This window comes from Varanus komodoensis, unplaced genomic scaffold, assembly GCF_004798865.1.
Source record: "Varanus komodoensis strain SLA01 unplaced genomic scaffold, ASM479886v1 scaffold41, whole genome shotgun sequence".
Lineage (NCBI taxonomy): Eukaryota > Metazoa > Chordata > Lepidosauria > Squamata > Varanidae > Varanus > Varanus komodoensis.
In genome coordinates this window covers 5,973,517-5,991,840 of record NW_025335954.1, presented here as the reverse complement: position 1 = coordinate 5,991,840, position 18,324 = coordinate 5,973,517, and the positions used below count along the sequence as shown (strand labels likewise).

Sequence of the window (18,324 nt, the reverse complement as noted above, 5' to 3'; positions counted from 1 at the left end):
GTGTAAAGGGAGCAACAGAAAGCAAACTGGACTAATCTTAGCTATAGTCATTCAGCTGCTGCAACAAATGCCAGGTCTAAATAAATTGCCCCAAGGGGTGTAAATCATAGCATAAAGTGGTATTCTGGATGTCCATGTGAGGAGGGGTGTCTCATCCTTTCCTCACATGGACATCCAATTGCTTGGAGTTTGGCCCACATCAGAATCTACTTCACAGTTTATTCCATGTTCTCTGTTAACCCCTTTTCATTTTTTGGGAGGTCACTCTGAAGTGGTCTTTTAGGAGAATGGGAGAAAGAAAGGAAGGAATTGGTGGTTGCCATGCAACTGCCTGTGCCTGTAAAGAGCACCCAATATTTGTTAGGGGATTACAAAGTTCCCCTTTGTTCTTGCCTGGAAATAATTAAAATGGCTGTCTGGGCCCAGAAACCGTTTTTTGGGGCTGGAGGTGGAATAATGGTGGGCCTTCCTGCTGCACACCTCCCTTTGCTTCTTGGCTGGAGAGAACATGGGCTGAGGGTGGCAATTGGCAACATAATGCCCTCAAGAGCGCAGTTGTCCTGAACACATGTCCCTTCTACCTACCGACAGGATGGGATAACAGCAGAGTTGGAATACCTTTGACCTGTGTGCCATACTTACCTGAGTCAGATAATTAAATGCCTGATTTTATCAGCAATCCTACCTCTCCACACTCTAGACTATAACCCTCCCAAGGACATCTTGGGAAGCATATAAACTGAATGAACGGGGTACTTAAGCTAGTTGACACCTATTGCTCTGAAACAATCTGCTTTGTCCCAGCTGCTGCTCTCTTTTCAGCCATGCTATCTGTTTTTCCCATATATAGACGGAGCTTCCAGCCATGACTACATACACGGCTTTGTCCGTAGAATCCCAGCTCCCCCTCCCCCTCCCCGATCCATGTGCTATCTATGAGGCTCCTAGTGTAAACAAGGATGATATTTAAAAAGATAAAGGGCTCTTGATCTCCAGGCACAGAGGGGTGTGGCTCCAAAGGCAGCAGCTTCTAGCAGAGAAGTTATGGTAGCTGGAGCTGGCTGGAAATTGGTCTTTTCTTGGCTGTCCCAGCACCCAGCATTTGGGCAGGGTGCCCAGTCTCCTCCCAGTCCCCCAATGCCTCTGACTCTGAAGCTGAAGGCACTGGGAGAAGGTGAGCGCCAGCTGCTGCATCATGAAAGCCCCACAGCGGGCAGAGGGACGTACCAACCAGATGCTGGGGGCTATGGGGGATATCCTGACCTCGCTGGCCCTGCCCAGCCAACACTGGGTAAGGTGAAAGGGAAAGTTGCTGGGGCTGCAGGCCGGGGAAAAAAACTTTGCAAGGAAAGAGGCAGACATGTGGATGAAATGTTGAGGTAGCATGCAGAAATATTGGGGAATTGGGGCACCATGAAGAGGCACTGGTGAGTCAAAGGTGTTCTTGTAGCTGCAGGGACAATTGTGTGATACATTGTGCATTTGAAAAAGGGGAGGGGCTGGCTGATGGTATTCCAGGGAGTGAGTAATGAGCTGAGACGTGCAATCCACGCTTTGGAACACCTTGGACAAAGGTGAGTTTGCTCCTGCTCTTTTGTACAACAAGGATATCGATGGCCCCAGTTAAACAGCCAATACTAATCTGAGATTGGGGCTGCAGAAGCTTTTGCCAAGGTGCCTTGTCATTAGATAGGCACTGCATTGGTTGGTTGGTTGGTTGTTAGTCCAAGATGAACATGCTTCCAGTCCTCCAGACACTTCCTGCTCTGAAGGGAAGAGAGAGAAGGGCTCTCTTCTTTCACTCCTGTTGGGATGTTTTCCTCAGTTCAGACTAAGCTGAGGTTCCTAGGCAGTGGGGTGAGTTTGCTCATAGATCTCCCAACTCCTGCATGTTATTCTTATTGTTACTTGAGAACAGGGATGCAATAACTACTTGGCCTGGGGATGTGGGGAGGCAGTTCTGTTTGCATCTTACAAACCTGAGTCCAGGTGAGGCTGTGCCTCTCCCCACCCCCAGAATTGATATCTGAGCTCCAGGAGGGGAAAAACGAGCTGGGGATTGTGGAGTAGTGCAGTGTTGAAGCGTGAGGCAGACACAATTCTAGTGGAAAAGCAAAGATTCTGATGCTGTTGGGAAATTACCAGGCTTTGCACAGCAAAATGTGCTCCAGAAGGCTAGACTGGTAAGTTAACCAGGGAGCCTCTTCTACACCTAGGACAACATGATGTGGTTACTGAGGGGGAGTGCAATGGGAGGGGGCTGAGTTTGTAGCAATGGTGTGTGTGTGTGTGTTTAAATTCTGTAGGCTAGAGCCTCTCAGAAGCTGCATGAAAGGGGAGCCCTCCAGTTTCTTGGGGGAGAGGCTTTGCATGGGAATCTTGGTGATCTGTCACTCTGTCTCCCCCATTTCTCTCTCTCTCCCCCATTTCTCTCTCTCTCTCTCTCTCTCTCTCTCTCTCTCTCTCTCTCTCTCTCTCTCTCTGTGTGTGTGTGCGCGCGCGCATAAGGAAGCACTTTGATTTCTCCATGCTTGTAACAGAGATGGAGAAGTAATTTCTACACTGATTGCAGTACATGTACGTTTTTAAATTGGCTCTCTTTCACTGTCTGAATTGTGTTACTAACGTTTAGCCCCTACAAATAAAATGCCAGGGTTGGTTGTCCCCTATTTGCTGTTCAGATAGGGTGAGCAGAATACAACCCAGCACAGATTCCCCTCCTTCAAATGCTGCAGTTTGAAAGGACACAATGGAGGCAGAATTTTCCAAGCAGTGGGGCAGACCAGGCTAGGTCTTACCCCCTCCTTATTCCACTTATACTAACAGAAGAATCCATCTCTCCCTGCAAGCCCTCTGCATGCCAGGTAACTTGGGGGAGGGGAGTGTGATGCTGATCGCAGTTAAGGGCTGGTAAGTGAGCCAAGCCAGCATTTGTGGCATTGGTATTTTGAGCATCTGAAGAAAGCAACTAATGAACATTGGATGGATTAAGTGAGGCTTTCCCAACTTGGCAACCCCCAGATGTGTTAGACTAGAATTCCCATCATTCCCTAGACTTTAAATTGACATATCTGGGACACACCAGCTTGGGGAAAGCTGGAGTAGGCTAGACCTAAATTTTGGGTCCATAAACATTACTGTTTCTGACCCCATTGCTCAAGTGCAGTGACATTAACACAAAAACTTATCTTGTGGCTTTAGAAAGGCTTTACTGTAGCCTGAGCTTTTTTATGACTCCAGTCTAAAAAGGTTTGTCACAGTAAAACTCCTAATCATTAAACTGCTTCCCCCATACCTTCCAGTTGATGAACACAGTTACCCCTCCAGGTGGTGCTACCATGGAAAATACCCATTTTAGTAATCCATAGCATTTTCCTATCATCACATGTTTGCCTGCAGTACATTTTTGCTTGCCACAGGAGGTAGCACAGGCTTGCCACAGGCTAGTGGTACTTTGCAAGCTTTTTTCTGTACTCTCTTCCAATACTGCTGCAAAGGACATTGACATTCAAAGGGGCATGGAGTGGCACTTATATTTCACTAAGGATGGATTTATATGGGCTCATTCGCACTTCCAGTTGTTTTATTTCTCTGGGAGAGCATTGTAAAGCCTTAGCCATGCCCAATTCCAGTCCGAACTTGTCTCCTTCATTATATGGAGTGCTGCAGAAAGATGCAGAGGAAGTCAGAACTACTGCAAATTTTAAGAGGTGTGAAGGGCATGGGACAGGTGTAATGTGTTCTGTTGCAGAGAAGCACAAGTTAGAGTAACTGCACCTGTTGGGTTTCCTCCTTTCTATATTTCTAAAAGGTACAGAAGCCTTGTGTCTTTGCATCCCGCCTCTCTAAATTACACCTATTTGCAGGAAGGGTGTTGAATTGTCAGATTAGGCCAGAAAAACTAAAAGGGATGTTATAAAGTCAAGTGATTGGAGTAGTACAACTAGGACAGCCAGAATAAACATTTCTTTCAACTTCTGGAACTCATCACCACAAGCTGTGATGGCCACTGGTTATCATTTTTGTATGGTTATGGGCCAGGGTAGCTAAATGAAAGCTTTGTGTACAGAAGCACCTACACAATTGTTGGTATGTGTGGGTTGGGGATGGGGCAGGAATGAATGCGGGGCTAGTGCATTCATATTTTGATTATGGGCCTCAAAGGGACCTCTACCAGGCAAATGCAGAAAATAGAGTGCTAAACTTCGATGGAGTTTTGGTTTGATTCAGCAGGGCTTTTACATCCAGGCAGAGGTTTTGGATCCTCATTACATTTTGAGGGTCCCCTTTAGACAGCCATGATGATTAGTTAGCACAAAGCTAACATTTCTGTTCTCCTTTCCCAACCATTCCATTCACAACTGCTTCTACATTCCTGGTATATTGGACCAACCAAAACAAAACTATGTGCTAACCCTTAACAGCCTCCCCACCAAAAAACAAACAAACAAACAAACAAAAAAACAACAACTCTGAGTATGTGCAATTTTGCACTTTAAACTTACTTAAATTGTAGCACCAACCTGAGCATAGGACTGAAATGGAATTTGCTTGGGCTGCCCTGGTGCTGAGAGCATTGAGTTAGGAATAAGCACCAATTTGTTATAGAAAAGAATGATGTAATTTCAAAGTCAGCATAACACAACAGGCATCTGGTACATGCTAAGTCAGCTGCCCCTAACTCTGAAATGTCTTTAAAAAAAAGAAGGAGGAGGAGGATACCTGTTTGTCGCTGTTCTCTGGCTGATTATTTGTGTGAGGGGCACTGGGCTGTGTGGCCTTTGAGCTTTGCCCCACGGCCCAGCCTGAGCTCCAATGCTGCTTTCAAGAGGGATGAAAGGAAGAATCTGTGGGAAGAATCCAAATAAGAAGGTTTAGAGTTGTCCCTTAGTACATTCCCTCCCTTTCCTCCCATGTATCTGCTGTGGGATTTTTTTTTTTACTCCTGGATGTTGTTCAGAGGCTGTGGCTTTATTTTATCCTATGTGTTTCTGCTCCCCATACTTGTAAAAGCTCTTGAACCTCTTGTCGAAGTTCCAATATCCACACGCCTTCTTCCAGCTGCTTACTCAAAAGTCTATTCCAGTGCATGACTGCCTCTCCCCTGCATCTCATTCTGTAGAGAGTTATACAGCAGTGAGATTTCAATCACTGCAAACTCCCCTCTGGGATCAGACTAAAAGTTGATTAAGTCCAGTGTCCTCTGTTTCCTTTCGCAGTCTTGATGGATGGCCCTAAGAAGTCCCAGATCAGGAGGTGTTGGCTGTCCCTTGTTACTTATTCCCAGTGTTTATTATTTGGAGGCATCTTTCCTCTGAAGATGGAGGTTTTGTTTAGCTATCAGATTAATAGCCCCTTGAGAATGCCTATATCCAGTTCAGTGGGGGAGAAGTTCTCTGTGGAATTGGATTTGTTTATCAGTACCTCACTTCTTTCTCATCCCAATAAGATCACTAATTCTTGTGGTCAGAGCAAATACGTACACTATAGAACAGATGGATATTCTTTGGCACTTTTATGTGACCCTCAGACTTCCACTTTCCTTAGTTGTGCTGATCTTTATTTTAAAAGTATGTTTCTGGTCCTCGTAGAGTTGCTTGAAAATGAGTTGGCAGAAACCTTGACAAATACAAAATGGTGAGGCAAAGAAAAAGAAGTGAAATCATGGTTTTTCAGCAGTTGTTATTTTTAAGGCTACATGTTAAGGCTGTTTATTCCCATGCCTCCTACATACATGTGAACATGCACACCAGCTCTCGGATTTTTCTCATTTAAGGGGAACAGCTACACTTGAATAAGAATATGGTGTGATAAGTGCAATATGTCTGCCAACTGTAGTTTTGGCATCCTCGATGTTCAGGAAAATGATCTGCAAAAGATGCTAATTGCACGCTTCTAAAATATGCCCATTAACGGCTGTGCTCCAGCTTGTGATCTACTTCTGACGCAGATCCTCCTTGCGCCAAACAGGTTGTCCACGTCCTGCCTAAAACCTGAACTTGTTTTTCCATGCTTAATTGCAGCCGCCAGACCTGTGTTCTCAGGAGCTAGAAGCTGACATGCAGCCCCAAGGTAGCAGCAGTGCTGAGCCTTCCGAGGGCAATGGGGACCAGCACCATGGGGACTCCCAGCCCAAAACTCCTGAGGTCCAGAGCACAGAAAAAGGTGAGCCTCTAGTTTCCTTCCATGTTCAGCTTTCCAGGTCTGCTGTAGTGAGGGAGACAGACCGACTGTGGAGTTTCCTCTGGCTTCGTGCCAGAGTGCATCCCCTTGCCCAGCATTCTGAATGATCCCCCAGAACCTGTTTGAGCTTGTCTCATGTGGACCTGGAGGTCGATGGGTTTATCAGACCTCATGTAGCAGTGGTCCTTTTTACTTCACCTTCTCCAACCAGGTGTCCTCCAGATGCTTTGGAAGACCACTTTCAGCATCTTCAGCCATTGCTCATGTGGGCTAGAGCTGATGGGAACTGAGATTCAAAACATGAAAGCCACCAGGCTGTGGAAGGCGGCTTTAAGTGCTAATGTTGAGCTCTGAATCTGGGGGCCTTTTTGGTGCAAGGTGGCGTGTTCCATTCCCAACCTTCAGCCCTTCTCAAATGAGTTGCCTGTAGGAGGCCAGATCTGGTGCTGACATCATGCCTTATATGCATCCAGTAAAGCAAGATAATCCCTTCCTGCCTTCAGGCTTACAGTCTAAAATGACATGACACACAAATGAAAAGGGATGCGGAGCAAGGAGGAAAAGTGAAGTCATCTTTCAGTGGGACCACTGGAATGGCTCTCTTTCTGCTCTCATCAGCCTGCTCTTTTCAGCCACTCCCTACTCCATTTCCCAACTGCTGTCCTCTCTCAACCAGAAGAAGTCCTTGGTATCTTTTCCCTCCTAATATGCAATTCTCACTGTATTCAGAACAAATAATTCCTCTGGCTCTGCTGCTGGTTTTCCTTTGACCTGTGAACAATAATAAGTATGGGCACTTGGTCATTACCTCTGGGTTCCCATCACTTCAGGGGAACCTGCTAATGGCCTCATCTCCCCATTTTCTCCAGTTTCTCCTAGCAGGATCGCTGCTTCACTTGTTTCCATTTTTTCTGCTCTTTGTTGATGCCTGGGTCCAGTGTCCTTTTATGGTCTGCTGTTCAGGGCTGCCTTTCCCTACCTGGTGTCCTCCAGAAGTGTTGGGCTCCAACTCCCATGAATCCCAGCCAACATGCTGACTCAGAATTAGGGGAGTTGCAACACATCTGGAGGGTACCAGGTTGAGGAAAGGTGCTTTCCTCTAAAGGTTTAGAGTCTAAACCTTCCAAAGCAAGAGTGGGAACATTAGGAACAAGGGGAGAAAGGGAAGCGAGTGCATATAAGTGAGTGTAGAATAGTTTGGTGGAGCTATGAGCAGATGTCTGTAAGTCTGATTCAGGCCACAGGTTGCCATCTGTGAACCCATGATGGAGCCATCTACACTCTGTACAACCAACATAGGACACTTCTGCAGATTTCATAACTAAATGCTTCCTTCGTTTGCCTTTAGCCAGCCACATGAGCCTTAAAATGGGTCAGATTGAGCGTAAGTTTTGCCTTAGAATTCCCATCTATTGCACAGAGTGCAAAATAAACTGGAAAATCTGAGAGAGTAGTCCAGTTGCCAGACTGGGAAGGGCAGCTATCACATGCTTAACCGCTGATGCGGTCCTGGAAGCTCAGATGTTAAGATCAGGGCAGGACTACACAGGACTACACAAATGTGAGCTGCTTCTGTTGGAGAGGAGTGAAACAGCTTTGGTGACAGCAGCTTGGAGTTGTGAAGCATGGGGGTGGTGTTAATGTTTTCATTGCCCTTTTCCCCAGTGCAGTTTCCTTCCTCAAATGGTCCTATTTCCCACACCCAAGGCGTTCTGAACAGATTATTTGTGTTCAGAAAGTTCTAGACTCAGTTTATAATATCTTCAGCAGGACAGGGGAAAATCTATGCCTGATACCCTGGATAGCTGCTACCAGTCCCTGGCTGGGTTCAAATAACACAATGACCTACACTCAAGGGTTAGGTATAGATTGAGTGTGAGTTGTCATTGAATCATGGGTTATCGTGTTGTCTGCATCCAGCTGTGCTTGCAAGTCATGGCTTATTAACTACAAACAACCCATAAAGAGGACCTATGGTTTGTTGTTGAGTTGTGAACTGTGAGTTGTTCATCATGGTTTGTTATCTTTCCCGGGTTCAGGCATATGATAACCTATATTTCTACCATAATCCATGATTCAGTGATAACCCACACTCAATCCTTGCATGTCAGTAATCATGTTATCTCAAACCAGTCACTGTAAGCAATACTGAGCTATAAGGAAAGATGATGTGACTCATTATATGGCAGCTTCTTGTGCTCCTTGCAAACAGGCATCTGGAAACACAGAAGAAGGAAAAGCAGCTTGGCATGCCATGATGATGTTGAGTCCAAAAAAAAAAAAAAAAAAAGAGAGAGAAGAAAGAAAGAAAGAGTGAGCAAGCCAGTGAGTGAGCGAGCAAAGGACTCTCTTCAAGCTTGCCACTCCTCCATTCAAAACCTCAGCCTCCCAAAACTGTCCGGACTTTGTTATACACATTTGCATGTAATGTGCAGTTTGTTCCTAGAGACCAAACTAGAGATCAAGGTTGAGGAACCTTTGAGCTGACCCACATCCATAGAAGGAAAAAGCTCTTCTCCTTTATCTGTAGCTGATCTTCCCCTCTGAAATCTGAGCACTGAGAAAGCTAGAAATACCTGTCCAGTATGCCCAAAATGGAATCTGGCCCTCAGGCCAGAAAAAGTCCCCTACTCTTTTGAAAAACATAACACTAGCCACAGCCTCCTTATCTAATTTGGTTAGGTTGAATTTTTTTTATTTATTTAAATAAAAACATACTACAAAGTTAATTTGGTTAGGATCACAGCACTGAAGTAGAAGAGATTTAACCTCCCTCCTTCCAGCATTATGCAAATATTTATTAATAAAGAAATGCTGCTCCCTCAATGAAGATTGCCCTGTGTGTAATGGTGCTCTATATTACACAAGAGTGGCAACACTATATTCCTTTCACTTTTGAAGCTTTTTTTTCTTTTGCTGATTGCCTTTGAGAGAATTTCCCAGATGCTTGTCTTGATGGTCTAAAAGCTGCTTCACTATTTCCTTTCAGTGTCAAACACCTGGGAACATGTGGCCCATGGTTCACAGGTAATTGCTACCCACCCGTTTTTAACCCATTGGTTACAACCCATTTACTTTTGTCAGAGATGCAAGGTTGCGTGGTGCCTGCCCACTTCTTCTGCTCTAGCATACACGTGAAAATCTCCTCCTCCTTTGGTTGTTCAGAATGATGTGCAAACCCAAACTATTGGGTTGTTTAGAAGCTAGAATGCATAGTTTATTGTTGAGTTAAATACCGAGTTAAACAAAGCAGTGCTTTGGGTTCAAACATCGTGCTGCACAACGAAGTTGCTGATCATGGCTTGTAAAATAAAAGAGGCAGGCAGGCAACATGGCCTAGCATTCCCTGACAACCCATCACTTTGGCTTCATGTGTTGTTAGCCCCATTATAATTGAAGTCAGCAACAGGCTAGGTGTGGGCCAAAGCTGATTTGTGCCAAAGTGGCTGGTTGTCTGGCATTATAAATAACCCCCCCTTGGCCACCCTGGAGTCTGCCATCAGTCTTTCTGCCTGAATTATTGCTGTTCTTTTAACCTTAACAACCGCCTCCATACTGGGTTGTTATATGGCACCTTCTTATTGCTGCTTCAGGGTTGCTTGAAGGCTAACCTAAATAGAATCAGAGGAGTATTTTATGTGTATGCCACTTCGGATTGTAGAAGGGAAGAAGTTACATAATTGAAGTGAGAAGGGAAGTGGGGATGGTGAGGAATTGGTAGCAAAGGGTAGCTGTTGATTTTTGATGATGGGTGATGATGATGTTGTTGCTGTTGTTAAAATTTATACTGCCTATTGACAACCAAGTGAGTGCTTAGTGTAGGTCTGTGGAACATGTGCTGGTCCAGAGGTCATTAAAATCCAACTCCTATCAGCTCCAGCCAGCATAGTCAGTAAGCAGCATGATGGGAATTGCTGTTCAGGAACATCTAGAGGGACACAGATTCCCCAACACTAGTATATATGAAGGGGGGACACAAGAGAGAATAACCCATTCCCCCCACTCTTTTCCGCTCACCCTTGTTTGGTTCTCAGTGGTTCTCCTAGCCTTTCTCCTGGTTGGTCCAGACCAGGATCTTAAGATGTAGATGAAATAAAACCAGAATTCATTCATTTTAGTACTGGGTGAACCATGGGTGTGTGGTGAGGTGGCCTTTGGCAAGTCTCTGCCTTTCTGTCTTTGGGCCAAAGGTGAAGTGACACCATTAATGTAAATAGAGACTGTGTAAACACCATTCAGGAAGTTAGAGACTGTGAAAGTTCTTTTTTTAACATGACAGTCCATAGTGGGGAGCGGGGCTATCCTGGATCAGAAGCACAGCAGGGGGGGCGAAGGGATAAATCCTCCTTATCCACCATCAGGGCTTTGTTCCAGATCAGGGCTCTTCCCCTGCTATTGACACCAAAGATCAACAAGGAACAAGCAATCCTTAATGTGAATGATGTCACACCTAGTTTAGTCTCTTGGTTGCCAGTGGGGAAAGGGAGTAAACCACCCTCTGGGGCAAAAGTGCAAATGAAGGCGATAGATAAACATTATAGAAGCCTTTGTATGTGTAAGCTATTGCCGTCATGAGGTATTCCTGTTCTGATTGGCTATTATTCTAAAGGACCTATATAAACAGCACTGCAGATAGAAGAAAATAAAAGCCACACACAGCAGACTTTGCCCCAGACTTATATTCTAAGAAGGGACACACAAGGAGAATGCTGAGAGCCTGGGAAAGAGGTGAGATCAGAGAAAGATAAAGCAAGGAAGTGAGTTTTTGTCTTATTTTGTCATGTCTAATGGAGGGGCCATACAGATTCGGGGAAAGAAAACTGGCCTTGGGAAGCAAGCAGCAAAAGAGAAACAGCACAGTTAGGGGATGGGGGATTTAATCTGAGTTTTAGGAACATGGGAAGCTGCTTTGTAACTGAGGCAGACCCTTGACAGTCCAGTATCTATTGTTGACCTGGCAGTGGTTTCAGGTAATTTTTTTCTTTGCTCCTTCTGGAGATTCTGGGGATCAAATCTGGGGGATCTCCTGCATTTAAAGCCTGTCACTGAGCTACATCCCCTTCTATCATGGTTTCTGGGGCATAAGGGTGCCAAAGGATTGAGAAAAATGCTCAGGGTAGGTGGGGCGGGGGGGGGGGAGCACACGAAAGAAGCTAATAAGCAACAGAAGTGAGAACTAAGAATTAAAATGTTGGGCGGTCCCTCTAGCCCTGCATTGTCTGCTTAAACAGATGAACAAGTTTAAACAGAAGGCAAGAAGAAAGAGGGAACCAATATAGGCAAAAAGGAGTCAGATGATCACAGTGACCAGTGCAATAAACTGGGCCAACTAAGGAATTCAGAACAGAAGCCAGAGGTTTGAAGGAAGGGGCAAGAAGACTGAGCAGGCGGGTGGTGTGACAGTCTGTGCAAAAATTGACATTAGTTGATTGTGGAATGTGAGTTTGAGGAATAAGCAGTCACTCTTGGAAATACTTCTGTGAAAAACAGGCAGACAGGTCAGGGAAACAAGTTAGGGATATTTCAGACCTGATGACATCTCTTCAGTGAAATTCTGTTGAGTGCAGGTAGAGGCTAGCATCCTGCCTGTTCCTTCTTCCTGGTGGTCACACCAGGATAGGGCAAGGGTTGCTCTCTAGCAAACTCCAAATTTTATTCCTATTACAGTATCTTCAGATCCAGAGGGAACATAGGAAGCTCTCTTTTATAGACCCTTGGTCCATCTAGTATTGATGATATAGACTGGCAGCAGGGTTCCCGAAGAGTTTTGGCTAGTTTTCCCTGCCTTACCTGGAGATATCAAGGATTAAACCTGGGTCCTTCCGCATGCAAAGTTAGTGGGAACTTTTAGGCCATTTGTTGTTGTACAGAGCCAGCTGGTACAGTTCAACCAGTCTGGATTTGGGATGGGACAATTCATTTGAGTGACTGCAAGGTTGGGTTCAGGGAACATGACAAGCCATGGTAATTTTTAAAATCATCATTGGTCTACTGTGTTGTCTGAACCCAGCTGTAGTATTTCACCATAGTAAGTTTGGTCTTTAGAAGTTATATAAGAAACAATGATTTGCTCTATAGTTTCTCTGTACTACCATGGTCAGTCATGTTGTATGTACCCAGGATCATGGTTTGCATAGTCCTGGTACGCAATTTGCACAGAGTCTTCTGAGGCATTGTGAGGGGCAGGATATAAAAGCTGTAAATAAGTAAATAAATAAAGAGTGGCAACTGCAGGAGCCAATTCAGCCATCCAGCCTATATGTATGGACCAGTGAGAAAGAGGAAGGTGACATAGGCATAGTGGCTGATGGGATACCAGCCAAGGGTAGGGGGATTGAGGAGGGATGATGAAAACCATGATACTTGATTGTCGTGTAAATCATAGTAAAAAGCTGCAACTCATGGTAACCACACAGGGGTTTGTCAGGTTGTGTGAATGGCATCTCAGTGTGAAACTAGTGGGTAGTTGTACTTCACCAAGAATTGTATTTATTTATTTAGTTTCTATGTTGCCCAATAGCTGAATGAACACAGAATCGAAGAATGGGAGGCTGTTGTGTATGTCATGTTACCTGATGTGCCATCTCTTATCTTATTATTGTCTGCCTTTGGCAGTTCCTATGCAGCTGATGTTCTTCTGCTGTTCCAGTTTGGTTTTACTGCCAGCTTGGCAGTTTTGCATGATCATGAAGAGAAAGTAAGCCATGGTGGCTTATTTTCCCTCCTTGTAGGGGCTGGTGGTGAGCCTCTAATTAGCCCAAATACGTTCACTGGGCATGGTTGTCGTCACGTCTGAACCGGGTGGGTTTGGAGTCACAGTAACTCATGCCCAGTGCAGGTAATTAGGTGGCTTGCACCGGGCGCACGGGGGTGGGGGGAGAAAATAAGTCACCATGATTTTTGCTCCCTGTGTTTATGTGAGTCCAATCACTGGCTAGGGGGAATGCAAAACAGCCCAAATACCACTTCTATTCAGTGGTCATTTAAGAAGAGGGAAAGTGTGTTAACATAAGCAAATGAGCAATGACCATTCCTCTTACTGTCCCAACTCTGCAGAAGAGTTAGTCAATCTACAATCCACAGCCCCTCACTGCTTCACCTCAAGCAATGCCTTTCTTTCCTGCTTCTTTTCTCTATTTCCTAGTGTCTCTCCACTTTTGTCTCTTCACTTTCCCTTCTCTTTCTGCCTTACCTCTCCTACTTTCTAGTCCCCCCTCCCCTCTCTTTTCAAAGTTTAATTTTCTGTACTCTTCCCACAGCATCCTGGCTCAATGAGGCTGGATTTCTTCTTCACCCTAGTCTATTCTGAAACTCAGTTATAACTAGCTAACTGATTTAAGCTTCCTTTTTTCCTGGGAACTGTGGCGAGGAGATGCAACTTCTTTACAGGAGGTGCTTAAGTCACCACTTTACTGAGGCTTCTTTTGTTTTCTTTGCCAAAGGAGGAACTCTTCCTTTACAATGTTTCTTACTACTGTCCAAAGATTTGTCTTTCTCAGCCTTTATCCAGCCACAAGGAAGCACTGTGATATAGCTGCAGGGTAGCAGAATTGGTCCAGAATTATACTGAATGTGGATTCTGGTTTGCTCTGCATTTGGAATTTAACAGCTGACTTTCCTTGCTGTGAAAATCCTTCAAAATGACTGAAAAACATGGAGAGACCCTAGAGAATGGTGACACTGAAAAAGACCTGCAGGCTTCCAAGAGTGAGGGATCATGAGCGCACAATAAATTCCTTGTGTACAGAAGTCCGCAGTAGGTAATTCTCAGCACCTGTCTAAATAAGCACCTCATCCCCAGGAAACTGTGATGGCTGAAGTAGTGTAAAAACAACATAAGTATCTTAAGTATAGCCTTCTGAGAGGGCAAGCATTTTCAACTGTCGAGGTGCTCAAATCCAGAAGCAACTATTTCTGGGGTCTTAAAAAAACACAAGGTGAGGGAAAGGTGTCTGAAAGAAATGCTTCGAGGAAACTTCCCTGTGGAGTCAAGGATATATTAGGAATGACTGGCTACTCAAAAGTGGGAGGCACTCTTCACATGCTCAAGACCACCTTGCTCATCATTTCCCCGTGTTTTCTAGAGACTGGAGATGTTATGGTTAACTGCTACTCCATGTGGTAAATAAATTCCCACAAGTAAAAACAAATCCCCCAAACCTGACCCATCAGAGGGGAAATGTTCTCTCTCCGCTAGTGGTAGTTTTCATCAAGAGGAAATCATTATATGCAAGAGCGTATTAACGGATGGGGTTCCTTTCCTCCAAATCTGCATTCTGTCACGCCAGAATTTTGAACCTCATTCTGCAGTTTGTGCAAACCAGCCCTCTATGCAGCTTTGGTCAGGGGTTGCATTTTGAACTGTGGAAAAACTGCAGGTCCTTTCAGAGTTCCTTTCCATGGGTATGTCATTGGGAGGAGGGTGGCTTGCTCACTGTGGCAAGCAGCAGAATGCAGTGCTAAAGATGGGTGAGGGAAGGAATCGCTGTCTTTGCAAGAGGACAGATGGCAATCTTGTACACTTGAGGGCTGGTGTAAATGCAACAGTTTTTCCTTTGTTCGCAAAACATTTGTATGGTTCACCTCTCACCCTCAATTTAACTTCACAACAATCTTGTGAGGTAGGTCAAGGTCAGGGTGCTACCAGATGGAAGACTACTAGTGATACCAGCACCAAGTCATTGTGCAGCTATTTTGCTTCCCCCGCCCCCCTAATAACACTTCTGCAGTAAAGATGGAAAAGGTGGTGGAAATACATAGGAGTCCTTCATGTAGACCCCCTGCTTGATTCTGCAAATGAAGCACAGCAATTGTGCTATAAAAGCTTTGTCAGGAAGCACCCTTCATGACTGGGTTTAGGTTGTCCAGCGGTCACTCATGACTGGATAAGGACCTGGCTCTTCCCAGCCCTAGGCAGACACTCTCACCACTAAACTTCACTTTGCCAGTCACCATGAATCTGTTTCACTGTGTGTATAGATGCATTGGGAGCTCATGATGTGTGCATACAACACATGGATATGTGTATGATCATTAAATGACGAATCTCGACAAGGGGATTTCATGCATCCCCCCCACCCCTTCTGCCAAGTGGAATTACTTTTTGCACAGGAAACATGTAGTAGTTTGAAGCAGCTTTAAGCTTTTCCTCTCGTATACCATCCATCCACAGTGAAAGCAAGAATCAGCTGGGGAAGACCAGTATGTGTTCTATACGGACTGTCCCCAACCTTGCAGTAGGGCAGTGGGAGAGGACCTAGACTGCTCTCCTCGCACTCCTTATTTCTGGAGCACCGGTAACTGTGTAGGCAGGGGTGACCATAACACGTATTCCGTATGGAGCCTTTGAGCCGAGCAACCTCCCACACAGAGTTGCCCACACATTCCTGGGCAGTCTATCAGCTGATACTCAGAGCTCCTCCAACTTCATGCATTCTGAATTTATGCCCCCACACGTGCATGCGCGCATACACACACACACACACAGAGAGAGAGAGAGAGAGAGAGACCTACACAGCTTCTCCTCTTTCTGTTCCTTCTATGTGCATGTGTATTTTTAAAAAACATTCAGGCATCCTTACGCCCAGCTTCTGACCCCTGCATCCACTGGTTTCTTCTACTTCTTTTCTATTTCTGTGCATGCATACACACACACACAGCACTCACTAGTATCCTCCACTTGCTGGTGGGGTGGGGGGACAGGGAGATTGGCCTGCCCCCTCACCGGTGCCCACTGCAGGCTCCAGTGCTGCAGAGCTGGCTGCAATGGCTCAGCAGGAGGGAGGGGGGGCGTCTGGCTCCAGGAAGCTCTGGAGATGGATGAAGAGGGAGGGAGGAGGGAGGGAGGGAAAGCAGTGAAGCGGGGGAGAGCTGCAGAGGCTCCTCCTCCCCACGGGTAGCACCAGCCCAGCCCTGTTGTTCTGTCACTAAGCAAACGGCTGCGGTGGCGGGAGCCCCCCTCCCGCAGGCCCCTTTCAGCACCGGCCTGTGCCATCCCTCCCTTTGCTCAATGGCTGGCGCCACGGGTGACAGAGCCCAGCGTGGCCGGGCGGCACCATGAGGGGTGGGAGCCAGCAAGGCTGTGCCTGCCACCACTTGTTCCGTAAAGTCCTGGCCAAGTGTAGCTGCTGCCCCTCCCGGGCACGAGGTGAGTGGTATTCCAGCACGGGCACCGCTTTCTCCTGTCCCCAGACCGCCCCAGCCTTCCCTCCCTAACCCTGATTCTGCTCTTCACCTGCCAACACACACTGCCCTCCTACCTGCCACCTACTACTTGGTCACTTGAAGTGAGCATCTGCCGGCTCTCAGCATGGCATGGGCGTTGTCTGTCTTCCCTGCTCAGCAGCATCACCTGCCCTGGGGTCCCTTCCTGGCCACTGATGCTGTTGCTGCTGCTCGGGCACCAGTATCCCTGTCCTTGTGCACCACCGCTTGCAGTGGGGTCCTTCGTACTGTCGCTGGCACTGAGGAACATTGTGTCCCATGTCCAGCCCCTTTGCTCTTCACCTGTGCCAGGCTTTTTATGGATGTGGCATGTCTTGATGCATGGTATGGTTGACCTTTGAAATGAGCTCTGCTTTTGTTAATGTTATTTCTCTCATCCTTATAGGAGCCTGACACTTTTTTTCTTTTTCTTCTGGCTTGCAAAAGGATTGGTTCCAGGCGAGGACAGGCATGATAGAATTGTGTGTGTGGAGGGGGGGGGGACAGATTTATCTTAGAGATGCTTCTCCCTTGGGGGAGGGGAAAGAGCTGTGGGAAGGGTTAGAAAAAGTTTGTGGCAAGAATAAAAAGCACATTTCAAGAAGGGGTGGTCCAGGATCTTACTTGCTGGATGGGAGGGGGAAGAGTAGCGGGGAAAGGGGAATGGTATTGAGGAGATCAGTGGGTCTTGTTGCATATGATGATGTGTGTTTTTTATAAATATCTGAATATGCATGCATGCAGAAGAGGGCATCGCCTGCCTGTTCTTCTTTCAGTGTGATTGTGCGTGTGCTTGTGTCGGAACACTGTATTCAGGACTGCAGATGTAAATTAGAACTCTTCCATCATCTCTATATGAGCCATGTGTTCATCTCTGCATTCAGGCAATGTTTAGGCATGTGAGGGGAAGGATGTTTGTGGGAGGTTGGCTAAGTAAGAAGGCTGTGTGTGTGAGCAAGCGTGGGAGGAGACTGTCTGTGTGGGAGGCTGCTTGTGTGTATGGTTGTGTCTCACTATTTGAGTGACTGCATTTCTTCCATATGTCTGTAAGTGATTGCTTAGCAGGCTGGGAATGCATGTAGGTGTGTGTTAGTGTACCGCGCTCTGTGCACAGGTGTGAGAATGTATAGCACACTCTGCGTGCCCATAGTTATAAACAGCAACAGCAAGAAGTGTAAAGCACTTGGTATGGAGGATGTGGAGCAGCACTGGGGAGAGATACTTCAGAAGCTGGCAATGTTCCTTGCGGTGATTTCTCTGCCATTCACCATTGCCCCTGTTTTCAGCCAGACTTCATAGCCCGCACAGCTAGGTCAGGACAGAAAGCCACTCATAGTAATGGTGGAAAGAATAAATGGATTATGCATTGAGGAACCATGAAGGTATGGCTGGGGATGGTACATAACTAGGAGCCCCATCTTGGTACTCTTTGGTGTTAACGCTGGTCTTGTGAATGTGGGTGGAAGGCGCCATCTCTTCATGCATTTTTCTTGCTGCTACTTTCTTCTGGAACTCCACCCAAGAATAGTTACACAGGGTGCATTTTTTCCATTTTTTGGTCCCTAAAATCCACTTTTTTTGTGAAGCCTTTGAATTAAGCACCCATTGTCTATACCTAGCTGTTTGAAACAAAGGCTAGTTTAACCTATAATTGCCTCACAGTTATCTAAACTTCCTCCCTCTTGGCAAAATGTAGATTGCAAGCTCCTCAGGGCAGGGACCTGTGTTTTTCTTGTTGTTGTGTCAAGAAAACAGTATGTACATTGACCACACTGTATGTAAATAACAACTACATGTGGGCAGCTGCCTTTGTCAGTGGCTTTTCAGGGATTCTGCCTTCTGCAAATCCTTCTGATGTTGACTTTCCTCTCCTGAAGAACCCTTGTAGTCTGGCCATGGAGCTGCAGTAACTTGCAGAGGATTCTGGGACAGGCATTC

The 18,324-nt window shown here is 46.0% G+C and overlaps 1 protein-coding gene across 1 annotated transcript in view; it reads left to right on the top strand.

Annotated features, from left to right (window-relative positions):
* Window positions 1–16,187: 16,187 nt before the first annotated feature.
* Window positions 16,188–18,324, top strand: part of ARHGEF25 (Rho guanine nucleotide exchange factor 25) — a 62,758-nt gene continuing 60,621 nt past the window's right edge. The window contains exon 1 of the mRNA XM_044443319.1: window positions 16,188–16,330. Within this exon, the coding sequence (XP_044299254.1) occupies window positions 16,240–16,330 (91 nt within the window). The 5' untranslated portion in view covers window positions 16,188–16,239. The remainder of the gene's footprint in view (window positions 16,331–18,324) is intronic.